The sequence below is a fragment of the Eutrema salsugineum genome, unplaced genomic scaffold, assembly GCF_000478725.1.
Source record: "Eutrema salsugineum unplaced genomic scaffold, Eutsalg1_0 scaffold_6, whole genome shotgun sequence".
Classification (NCBI taxonomy): Eukaryota; Viridiplantae; Streptophyta; class Magnoliopsida; order Brassicales; family Brassicaceae; genus Eutrema; species Eutrema salsugineum.
The window spans coordinates 5261539-5274542 of record NW_006256547.1 but is presented as its reverse complement, the minus strand read 5'-3'; the positions used below and the strand labels follow the sequence as shown (position 1 = coordinate 5274542).

The window sequence follows — 13004 nt, the reverse complement described above, 5'->3', positions numbered from 1 at the left end:
AATTACAAAGAATCATTATGCCAATAACACTAGATTATAACAGAATCATAGAATCATTAAAATGCAAACTTTTTGAATAACAATGGATTTTGATTAGATTATAAAAATCATCATATCAATAACAACTGATTTTTATAATCTCTAAATGAATAACAGATGAATCTATTAAGAATGTAAAAATCCACAAACTAATAACTATAGAATCTTAAACTCTAAAAATCTTTATAAATCAACTCTCCAATAAGTGTCGATAAAAAAAAAGGAAAATCTAAAGGGGTGTTATTGGTTTGATAGAGTTTTAAAGATTTGGATTTTATAAAGATTCTAGTGTTATTCAAGTAAGATTTTTCAAAACGCTATCAAAAGTCTCGTGTTATTCAAGTAAGATTTTTCAAAACGCTATCAACCAAAGTCTCGTGTTATTCAAATAAAATATCCCTAAAATAAAATACTCTGTCTTTGTTTGAAATTTTGGTGTTATTGGTTTATTGATTCTACACATTTTTTTCTTTCTCAAACCTCACGATATATAACTTCTTTCAAGTCTTCAAATCTTTTTCATACCATGATCACATTTCCTTCACCGTATTATTTTCCGTCACATCCTTAAACCATTAACGGATGATTAGAACTACTTTTTTTATTATACTGAGAGTTAAGAACACCAGATCCAGCAATCAGAGGATGTTAGAGATGATGCTTATGTTTATGTTCTAAGATGGATAGCTCTAAGATGGAAAAAAATTGCTTATGTTCCATTACTAGAACTGACACGAACATATAAAAATTAGAAACGTATTAAAAAGGTAGTAGTATGTACCTGCAAATTTTGGAAGGCATAGAATAATAACAACGTATGAAATTTGATACAATTTCTAGAAGATGTTTAACAAAACACATTTAAAAATTAACTCTACCTAAGTTTATAACTATCTTGTACCTAGAGAATCTTAATAATCTACTAAAATCGAAAATCTTAAAAGAAAACCTGAAATTCTTTTTAAAATGAAAAAATTATTTAAATTCTAAAATCCTTACAACTCTCTCTAAATACACAAACCAATAACACTAAACACACCCTAAATAAATCTTGTTATGAACATATTGGATTAAAATACACAGTGTCAACCTTTGAATTTTGATTTAATATGTACAGGCTCGAAAAACTTAAATGAAATATGATTCCACAAACAGTTGTTCTAAAAGTGAATGTTTAAACAAATTTTCTAGATATATAGTTCTTACAACACACTAGTAAAATCAGTCGCGTAACTAAGAAAATATTTAAAGGGTCAATATATTATTATAAATTATTTATATTTTGAATATTATTTTTAATACATATATCAAAGTTTTATATTTTTATCATTATATGTATATTTCAAAATTGTGCTAAAAACGCTTATAAGGAATATACTAACGATTTTATTAGGGGTGCACTATTAATTCATTATAGTGTTTTCTATTAAGAAAATAGAATTTTATTAGTTGTATAAGTTAAAATCAACTCTCTTAGATTTAAAGTAAAAACATATTTGAAAAACAAAAATTTAGCTCATTTAGAACTATGGCGTTTACTCAATTTTCTTCTTTATAAGTTTCTCCTATGCTTCTGGTTTTTATTTTTTGCAAAAATCCTATGTTCTCCATGCTCTCTTTCTTAAAAATTTACTTCATCTATAGTGTACCCTATGGATCTTTAATGCTCTGAACGTTAAGTCTCGGGTGGAGGATATGTGACATGCTTTTATTCGGCACACTAATACTGATAAGGGCACTACTACAGTGGATTGATTCCTATAACACTTTGAGGTTGAAGATACAACTTTACTTTTTCACTCCAGTGAGATGCAGTGCAACCATAATTTTAACATGTGCAAATTCACTTGAAGATGGGTTACAAAAATTTGCTTGATTTCAACATTCCTTTTTACTCTTATTTCAACATTTTTTTCACTTTTATTCGTTTTCTTTTCTTTTCCCTTTACTTCTTTATTCTACCAACGTTTTGTTTCACTTCTATTCTTTTTCTTTTCTTTTCTGTCGAAAAAATGCGACTATTGGGTCATTTTTTTTCTCCTTCAATATAATTCTACATGGTTATTTATTAATTGAGCCATTTTCTATTGGGCCTGTATCAAGTGGAATTCGCTTGATTTTGGTTTTGTATTTTCTACAATATTTCCATCTTAATTCCTCTGTAGCACCCTCTTACACCTTCGCTGTCTAGATACTCTTGTCTCATTGTACAGTTTGCTTGAATTCTTGTAATAAGGTAGTACAAATTAGCATTCAGTAATTTTATTTCATTGATTTTTTTTTCTCGTTTTGTTTAGTTTTATTTCATGGTTATTGGTTAACGTCTTTCTTATGATGAGCTACTTTAAATTACTTTCTGAGACAACTAAATACACCCGACTTCTTAATGATATTAATCAAAAAACGAATATGAATAGTCCAAAATGCCCATAGAAGGCCCAACGAAATTTTTTCCTTTGCCCATGCGCGTAAGAAATCTGCCCTAATACACAACCTAACACAACGAGCAAGCTACAAACTAATAATGAGAACAGATGAAAATACCGCAACCCCAAGAAGTGAGCTTCCTAGTTAGATCTACTTTGGTACCTGGCGACTTGCTCGCTGTCTATATAAGCTAATGCATCTTCACTCAAAAACTGATTATGTTTTTAGAGCTTATCTTTCGCTGCCTTCAAGCTCTTCTTGATCTTCAAGTTGGCCTTCCTCCTTGTTGTTAGCTTCAGAATTTACAGTCTCATTGTTACCATTACTGTTCCCTCCACTTCCCTTGTGACCAAAGAACAATCCTGAAGACGACAAGTCCTCTTCATCAAGATCCTCTTCTTTCTCTGCGTTCTTATAATCCTTTGATCTCTCAATAACAACCCCATCCATTCCTTGCGGACAACGGTATGTCACCCCGAGATCTGCTTTGATCAGTGATGCGTTTGAAACTGGATGGTCCCGTCTAATGCAAGAACACTCGGGTACAGGATGCGAAAGAAAGCTAAAGGCTTTTGATCTCTTGGAAGATTCTATTAGACCCTCAAGTATACTTCTCTTGAGAAGCTTCCTAACCGATGTTATCCAAGTGTGATTCGCCTCGTACATGTGGTCTCGGATCTCTTCCAAAACCATTGCAATTTGTTTCCTACAAATATTTCAAGATTATTACCAATCTGGTCCAAAGTGAATCTCTTTCAAATAGGATGATGTTACATTCATTACATTACCTGTCTGGTCTAAATGTCTTTGCAGAAGCAGACTGATAAAGCCGGTGGCCCATCACCAAACTAGCGAAACTCGGATGTCCTTTACCGTCACGATCAAATCCAGGGATAAACACATCAGCTTCAACGCTCACAACGTAATCAATCGCTTCCCACAACAACTTGTGAGCATTAGTTCTCAGCTCAATAACCGTGTTCTCTGGCTCATTGTCACTCTCAGCCACCCAACCCCACCAACCTTCAACGTTGTAGTACTTAGGCCTAGCCGGTGGAGGCGGAAGCGGTTGAGGCCTTTGTCTTGTGCTCTTCAATGAATCATGTTTCGTTTCTTCCTGGATAGAAGGAGGTGTCTTTGGTTTGATATCTTTATGTTTCGCCTCACGCCCATACATTTTAGCGAGCTCCCATCCAGTACTGAGAGAAGTCCGGTCAACTACATTCTCAAACATGCCGTGTAATGGAATAAGCGTTCTCTGCCCGCCAAAGACTTCTCCCCCGGCAACATATATGATTGTGTCCCATGAGTATCCGTAAGCTCGTAGAAGAATACCAACCTGAGACACAGAGAGAGAGAGAGCCAAAAGCCTTTAATACAGGTTTTGTTACTTCATCGAACTATGATTCTTAGATAGTTATACACTTGCTTACTTCTTCTGGCATCAGAGGACATAAGCCCGCGAGGCGTTGCTCGGCTGAGTCTACAGAGAGCTTCCCTTTGACAATCCCACGTTTTATCATCCAAGCTCGTTTATGTTGAATCAACTCAGTATGAACATCCTTCAAATAGCTCCAAAATGCAGTATACACGTAAACCACAATTCACTATGAAACTCTTTTTTTCTCAAACTGAACAATACTACAAACTTTAAAGTACCTGGAACAGTTCAGCACAACCATGATAGGCCAAGGCTTCTCTTGTCATCCCTGGATCATAGGCTATGAAAGGTCGTCCCAAAGGTCTCATCCTGTAAAAGGAACACATGAAGAAGATAAGAGAGCGCAAAAAAGGATTAATATAAAGGCAAACTAACAAAAGAAGTCACACAGGTCTTGAAGAAACTAGCCTTTGCAATATTTTAGTGGAAAGTTCTTGAACCTCTTTCCTAAATTGTAAGGCATGGAACGCAACCCTACACCGTAGCCTTTGATATTCTTCAAGATCGCTTGGAAGTATGGCCTACATGAAGAAATCAATCAGATTATAGTCAATGATTAAAACAATAGAGAAATGATTATTAAGAAGATGAAGAAATTGATCATTACTTGTAAGCATCCACCGTTAGGGACAACTAGTTCAACGACTGAGTGCTTAATGAGAACAGGCAGAACATGGTGTAAGTAGTAGTAAGGCGAGGATCCGTAAGAGACTTTAAAGGAAGGAATTTGTTTCTTTCTTCTAGCCCATTTGAGGTTCTTAGGAAGAGTTTTAACAACTCTAACGTCATTTGCAATTGAAGCCATGAAGTGCTCTTCATTGTACAAATATGCAAAGCTCTTAAATTGTGAGCTGCTTGTAAACAACAACGTATCAATGAAACTAGAACAAAGAACCAAATCAACAACATCAATCATAGGAGTATAAATTTTCAATAATTAAGTCCGAACCTAATCCCTTTGCTGCTGGTTGTTGATTGGATCTCAGGAATAACTAGAGTGGCGTTAAGAAGTCGAGAAACGGCTACAACGTCAGGAATCTACAAACACACAAAATGAGCCATGAGAAAATTCACACTTGATTGAAATGTCAAGATCATCTGAATTTTCCTTCTTCTTACCGAATTTCTAATCTCATGGAAACCACCTTGTATTCTAACGAAAACAAAACCGTTTGTCCTTGCCGGAGGATCTGTTGCAACCAAATTACAAACCAAACAAACATAATGAGATACGTTTAATTCAAAAATATGTCAACTGATCAAAAGACAACAAGGTCAACTATGACTCAGAGTTAATATCTACTCTAAAAGGGACACAATCTCAAAGATTCAGTTCCAGATCCGTTAAAGCAGGAAAAAAACATGAATTTTCTAAAAGAAGCAAACCTGAATGGTAGCCTCTAGGATTAGCATCGGGAAGTAATGGCGCCACATGCCTTGTTGGACCCCAGAGTCTTCTGTACAATGGAGTCTGTAACATGCATAGAAAATAACTCTTAAGATCAAAAGCTGAAACACAGAGTATCACTGCATAAATATAAGTGTATATATGAATATGTAAGCCAAAAAATCACGAATTGTGAGTGAAGCTAACAGTTAAATCTTTATCCAAATCTAAAATTTTTAAACTAATAAAGGGAGAGAGACATAATTACGGCTACAACACAAAGAAATTAAGCAAAACCAAAAAAAATAGCTTTGAAACTTTTTAAGGAAAGAAATTTAAGATTTTCCAATGCAATTGAAGATACCCAGAAGAATGGCCCACTCGAGAAGATTAAATAAAATTTTCTTGTGATTCTATATTAATCTTTTCTCCACGACAATGGAGATCCACTTAAACACTTGAAAATCAAAATGAGAGAGAAAGTGAGTGTGAGAGAGAGAGAGATACATGTCGGGCGAATCTGGGATTGTCGAAGACGGGTCTCCAGGAGAAGATAGTGACAGGGATTGAGTAATCGGAGATGGAGTCGTCGGTGAATCCGGCGAGAAGAAAATGGACGATGAGAGAGAGAGCAGACAAGACAAGACCGAGAAGACCAATCCATTTCATACGCGACTTCAAGAACACTTTACCTTCCCCCTTCATCTCTCTCACTCACTCGATTCACCTAAGTTCTACTAATGGAGAAGAACATAACAGGAGACTAGAGTCGAAGAAAAGTCGAATCGGACTTCGAAAGAGACACGTGTGAGAACATGTCTGGAGAAGTAGATCGGTGTTGATCGGACAATGGGTTGTTTGGTCTCTGAAAAAAAATCTGCTTACATTGAATTTTTACTTATTTTTCTATGTTTTACCCACCACGCGCTTATTTCGCACGTGAATCTCACTTTATTACAGCTATCTGATGATTAATTTTTATATTTTGTTTTTTACTGTATTTTGATTACGAAACAAAGTTTTAAAACTTCCGGTCGGAAACGGACAACTATTTCTTTCCTTGATTGCAATACAAATTATTAAAAACATATCATCAGAGTTTCAAAGTCTTGTTTCAGTTTGACTTTTCATTAGTTTTGGTAAAAGTAAGAGTTAACGGATATATTATAAAAACAATAAAGAAATAGATTAAAAAGTAGTAAACTAGTAATGCACATAGAGACTATGGGTGGATGATTATAACATCTCGGTGCGGCAGCTATAGATTGATGGTGATGGTTTGGACATCGACGTGTTGGTTTTTTTCCCTCGTCTTTTGCAGCGTTTGTGTTTCTTGCAACGGATCTCTCGTTATTTCCTACCGATATGTGTTCCAGCATTGGTTTTGGAAACAATCTCCTCCTGTGGTAACTCGATCTATGATCTAGTATCATATCCGATTCCGATATATAATGGTTCACAATGCAATGTTGCTTTCTCTCTTCTTTGGAAATTCAGATTGCAATCCGGGGAGTTCCAGATTTGCTATGAGTTTTGTGGTTTGATTCCATATTCCATAATGAATAGTTATTGTTATGGGTGTTAATTATTATATTTGAGTTATGTATCATTATTTGAAGCCTTGTACTAGCTAGTGTGTGTCCATTTATCAAAATACTAAATGACTTTATATCTAAAAATAAATTAGTAAATAAAATGCCAAATTTCACCCACGATTCTGCCGGTGTACCTATTTATTAATTAATAAACTGTTTTTAATTACTATTTATCAAATTAAGTCTGAATTATGAGAGTTGAACTCAATAGAGTATTGTGTTTTTGATGATTAATATCTGATGACGAATATCTTAGAATATTTTCCGATTTTATTTCAACATGACTTAGTGTAAAAGGCGGCTTTTAGAGGTGGTCGATTTACAAACTAAAAAGATCTAACTGGTTTATTCGGTTTTAGTGTCACAACAAGAGCTTTTCTTTTTTTGCTAAACTTTTTCAGTAGATGCATAATAGGTACAAAGACGATTTATGAAACGATGGTTAGAGAATATATAACGTATCACGTTCTAAAATGGAAAAAGAAGGGTGAAAACATTTGGAATTTTGTAAACGTTTATAACATATCACGTTCTCGGAATGCCCCTATTTGAATTTTTTTTTAAAAAATAAAAATGAAAAGAATATGGGAACAGTTGAAGGATATTAAAAAAAAAAAACAGTTTAAGGATATTATGATTTCGTATATAGAAGAGTTTAAAACCAAAAAAAAAAGATTAAGAAAGATATAAACAATATATAAGTAATATCCTGACCCAAATATATATATATATATATGATATACATAATATGGACTAAATTGGTTTTGAACTAGAAGTTTAAATATAAAAATTGGATACGTTTTCCGTTTCGTGACCACAAAACCGGTCTCTGAAAATGCTAAAAGGTGAATATACTTTATGTCTGGTTAGTTCTTAAATGTAAAGTTAGAACAATTATGCTTCGACCTGTTTGAAAAATATGATAAATGAATTATATGTGATCAGCGTACAAGAATTACTTAACTTTTAGGTTTTGATTAGTAAATCTGAAATGGTTGAAGGTTAACCTACTCTCCAAAATAACAATTGAATAATGGATGAGACGGATAATTGAAATATGTATATAGAGGTTATATAGATATATCATTATTGAAATAAATAGTTTATATGTCAAGAGACCGTAAAGGAACCGAATTGAAATAAACAAATGAAAGATACTCGGAGCTAAGCAAAGCATCACATTTTGTGACAAGATTTGACGCATTGTTCTTACCTCCATTAACATCTTGAAAACTCTTTTCAAATCTTTATTTATATATATATACGATATTATATATCTAAAGTATTTCACGAATTAACGAAGTATATATGCTTCTTATTGTCAGATCAGATCTCTACTTTTAATTGAGAATCTTGGAACAACTATGGTTCTTTTCCATTTCATACCAAACACCCTAACTTCAATAGTTGGAAAAATAAGTCCTTCACTTAGTTGACTACTATCCCAACTTGAAATTTGGATTTAACTGTAGTACGAAAGGATATCGACTCGAATCAAAATCTTCAAATTATCTAATTTTAAAAAAAACATTGCCTATGAATCTGTGTAGGTTTAAGTTAATTGTACTAATATTTACAGGAGTCTTAATTAACATTTTCCTTACAAATGTCTGCATATTAATTATTTTCCAAACTCTAAATTAAAATAATAAGACTAACATTTAGAATTTTTATATCATTGTGGTTTCTTTGTACTAATATGGTTACATGGTCGTTGTCTTATCCATTTAATTCTGCTACTTACCCCGTGTAAGACTTTATTTTCAATTTAATTGGAAAGTTGACCCAAAAGGTCGTTGTCTTATCCATTTATATTTAAATTCGTTAAATGTATATATATTATTGAAAGCAACACAATCAAAATAATGGAAAATAGCATATTTACTCCATAAACCAAAAGACATACTTTTCTAAACTACTGCCTTCATATGCTCTAAAGAAAGTGAAACTAAAATCAATCAAATTAAAAACGTGCGTCTTGGTCGTATAGATGCTTTTTATATATTGCCTGATTAGATCTTTGTTTATATTTATTTCTTACTTCGGCTGATTAAATCTCTGTTTTTATTAGGATTCTTCTAACAACACAGTGTTCTGTTTCATTATATGGTAAACACACCACTCTAAATCATAATGAAAAGCATGGCTTCCACTTTGTTGACGAGTATCCAAAGTGGGTGCGGATTACAAAAAGATATCAAAATTATTTTCAAAACTTAAATATTATATTGATTTATCAATAATCAACAATTTCATGTAGTTCTAAATATTATAAAATATTATTTGAGTAAAACTACGTAGTTTTGAATTTATCGTAGTAACTTCTGTTATAAACATATTTAAACACGAATTTATGTGATTTTCAATCGTTTTTTCCAACCCTAAAGCAATTTAAGCAAAACTAACATACTACGCCAAGCTAAAATTGTGTTGTTAGTTGTAAGTTGTAAACAACATATTGCATCTGATAGATGACATAAAGAGATAAACGTTTACTGTTTCCTATAAAAAGGTGTGTTACATTACTTAAATTATATAATATATAATATCTGGATTACTTCTTAGTAAATTATAATATATGTAGTTTAACATCAGTTATGAAGAAAATTAAGGACAGTAAAAGAAAGCAAGAGAGAGTTTTAGGAGATAACCAGATCTGGAGATAACAGTAACAAAAAAGGTATAAAGCAAGAAACACCTTCCAAACCGTTTTGGTATTTTTATTTTTATTTTTTTTAGTTAAAGAACCGTTTTAGTATATGTTTTATACAGATTTTCTCTCGCCCCACTTTGCCTTACCGTTTTACCGAACGTGTCAAATAACACTTTTGGTATATGTTTTAGGATGGATTACTACACTAACCTTAGAAAGTATCTATATTATTTGTTTGGCGTATTTTTATTTTTATTATAAAACTAACTTAGCATACCCAAAACACCATTTTTGTCTTTGTTAAAAAAAAACCTAATTACAAAAATGCCATTACTTTTTTAATGCCATGTAGACAGATTATAGCGCTGAAAATTTGATAAGTCCTTATCAAATTTTGGTCAACGTAAAAATTTTGTCGGTAGAGTTATTAGGTCGATGGTAGATTTATTTGAGAGTTGGTAGAGTTTACAAATGTTGGTAGACTTATCTTGGTAGAGTTTTGACGATGAGAGGTAGATTTATTATGTTTCGGTAGATTTGTTGTTATGAATGGTAGACTTGTCAAAGGTGTTGGTAGACTTGTTAAAGAAAGCGTTGACTTTCTCGGTAGATTTATTGACAATGAAGTAGATTTATTTTCTGAGTTGGTAAACTTATGTCTTTTGGTAGTAGATTTATGTGTCAATACGTGATGGTAGATATATCTGTTTTATGGTAGAGTTATATCTTGTTGGTAGATTTTTCGCTTTTGTGGTAGAGATGTTTGTTTTGTGGTAGATTTAAATTCAAGTAAAATTCATTCCAGTGAGTGGTAGATTATTTGTTACATGAGGTAGACTTACAGAATGTTGGTAGATTTATTTGTTTTGTGGTAGATATGTTTGTTTTGTGGTAGATTTAAATTCAAGTAAAATTTATTCCGGTGAGTGGTAGATTATTTGTTACATGAGGTAGACTTACAGAATATTGGTAGATATGTTTGTTTGTTTGGTAGAGTTTATGTAATCTGGTAGAGTTATCGTACGTATGGTAGACTTCTTATAATAATCATGTGGTAGATTAATTAAGTTTGATATTTACAAAGATAACCTCGATCTGGTAGACATATGAGGTGCTTATGGTAGACTTATATATATGGTAGAGTTATTTTTCATGCTTGAGGTAGACTTAGTTGTTAATGTTTGGCAGACATTTGACTTTATAGATTGAAATTACTTTTTTGTCCTGAAAGTATTGTCCTATCTACGAAAAAACCAGAGGTGTGGTAGACTTTTTTTGAACTGTCGTATGTTAAACAAGTTTCGTACATATGGTAGACTTGTTCCATGGTTATATTTGAGTTGGTTTTGTTACCATTAACGTTTTCTTTGCATGAGTTTGCTAAGATTATGTCGGTTAACTGTGATTCGATCACAGATGATTATTGATATTTACGATATAGATGCCATAATCAATGGTCAACAATTTCTAACATGAATATTTTTTCTATGATATATATTTTCTCTAAGATAACTTTGTTTTTCATATTAACTTTGAACATATATGTCATATCTGTAATAACCATCTCTTAACTTATGATTTTTTTATTTTTATTTTTGAATATTTGTTACATTTAACTCTATTTACATAAACTCTTACAACATCACAATGTCAAATGATTTTAGTCATGTGTTTTGATTAAAATTTTATTCAGTTATGATATACATCATAGTGAAAGTAAAGAAATAAATTAAATTGAATAATAACATTACTAGCAAATATGGTAAAAATGTGAAAATGTTTGGGTCAATGTTTTACGACAAATATAATTTGAAAACAACAATATTATCATTTAAAATCTAATTATCATTTTTACAAATTCAAAATACAGATATACCATCAATTTAATAATAAATCTACCATTATTTCAAAACAAATCTACCAAATGCAAATCTATAATTCATAGTAAAACATGTCGGATCGATGCTGGATATCCCATCAAAGATTTGTTCACCATGGCAAACCCCATAATCTGTCAGAAGAAAATAAACAAATACTGTCATTCGTATATAAAATTCAAATATATACGACTGATAAATCTACCATAAATAACTAATAAATCTACCAAACACAAATCATTTTTCAAATAAGTTATCATTAAATGACTAATAAATCTACCAAACCACATCGTTTTACAAATAAGTCTATCATTAGATGACTAATAAATCTACCAAATGACATCGTTTTTACTCTAAAATAATTTTACCATCAAATAACTAATAAATCTACCAAACCATATTTCGTTTTCTAAATATCTACCATCAAATAACTAATAATCTACCAAACTACATATCGTTTTTCAAAAAAATCTACCATCACATATTATGAACTTTACAACAAAAAAATACAATAAATCTACCAAACTACTTATCGTTTTCCAAATATATCTACCAAACTTACCTGAAACAAAAAAAATTAGGGTTGCGGGTTTTACAGAAAAAAACTTATGCCGCCGTCAACCTCCGGGACACCACCATTTCTTCGAAACAACATCTGTCCAGTGCGGTTGTGCGCGATGCGGCGAGAACGCCGCTTAAGAGTCGTGCCAATATTTCCGAGATCTCTAACACCAACAGTAAAACTCCTCCTCCGCCAAACAGAAAGTAGAAGACGAAGGGAAAGAGGAAGACGAAGAAGAAAGAAGAAAAAATAAGAAAAATGAGGATATATGAGAAAAAAAACAAACCTGAACAAGTTTCTGAACGGCGATTGAGGCAAGATCTGTGTAGATCTGTGAAACAAAAGGAAAGCTGTGAAGAGAAAGCTGCGAAAAAAGGGAGGCTGCCAAGTTATGAAGAAGAGCAGCTCCATGGGAGAAAAAAAAACGGCGCAGAAGAAAGAGAGAGAGAAGAAGATGAATTAGGGTTTTTTTTTTAGTTTTTGGTTTAGTTTTTTTTTTTTGCTGTTTTCATTTTAAAAAAATGTTTTTTTTGTCAAAAAAAATTTCGATTTTTTAAAAAGTTTTTTTTGAAATTAGAGTTTTTTCGAAAAAAAAAATTTATAAAAAAAAATCATAATAGCATTTTCGTAATAATATTCAACATCTGGATAAAATGAACTTAAACCAACTTTATAAAGTTAGTCTAGTAAGCCCTTCAATATGTTAGGTTAGGTTTGTCATTTCATTAACCCTAAAGGTTAGTCTGAGAAATTTTTACTATGTTTTATACAGTTTTTCTCTTCCCACTTTGCGCCTTACCGTTTTACCGAATGGTAATAGTAAGATTTGTACACCCCATATCATAGCGGTAAAAGGTTAACGATCGATAAAGCCATTATTGAAACCTTTATGTTCTTAACCTAGTTTTTCTATACTCTAAAGTGAAATAAACATATAAATTGCGTATGATGTCACGTTGTGATGATGGAAGTTACGAAAGTTTCCATTAATTAATCACTCTCTCTCCTGGTCACGAATAGTTG

The 13004-nt window shown here is 32.1% G+C and overlaps 1 protein-coding gene across 1 annotated transcript; it reads right to left on the bottom strand.

Moving 5' to 3' along the window:
• Nucleotides 1-2409: 2409 nt before the first annotated feature.
• LOC18012894 (O-fucosyltransferase 27) lies at nucleotides 2410-6184 on the bottom strand. The gene is made up of 10 exons (XM_006395192.2): nucleotides 5802-6184; nucleotides 5294-5378; nucleotides 5027-5097; nucleotides 4857-4945; nucleotides 4515-4758; nucleotides 4316-4428; nucleotides 4126-4216; nucleotides 3900-4028; nucleotides 3255-3805; nucleotides 2410-3172 (listed from the first exon to the last, which is right to left on the bottom strand). Exons 1-10 carry the CDS (start codon nucleotides 5997-5999, stop codon nucleotides 2698-2700), a joined length of 2046 nt encoding a protein of 681 aa, XP_006395254.1. The 5' UTR covers nucleotides 6000-6184; the 3' UTR covers nucleotides 2410-2697.
• Nucleotides 6185-13004: the final 6820 nt, after the last annotated feature.

Coding starts and splice junctions, on each gene's coding strand:
- LOC18012894 (XM_006395192.2), bottom strand. CDS start 5,999: ATGAAGGGGGAAGGTAAAGTGTTCTTGAAGTCGCGTATGAAATGGATT. Junction 4,759..4,856: donor ACCAGCAGCAAAGGGATTAG/GTTCGGACTTAA, acceptor GTTTACAAGCAG/CTCACAATTTAAGAGCTTTG. Junction 4,217..4,315: donor TCCACTAAAATATTGCAAAG/GCTAGTTTCTTC, acceptor TTCCTTTTACAG/GATGAGACCTTTGGGACGAC.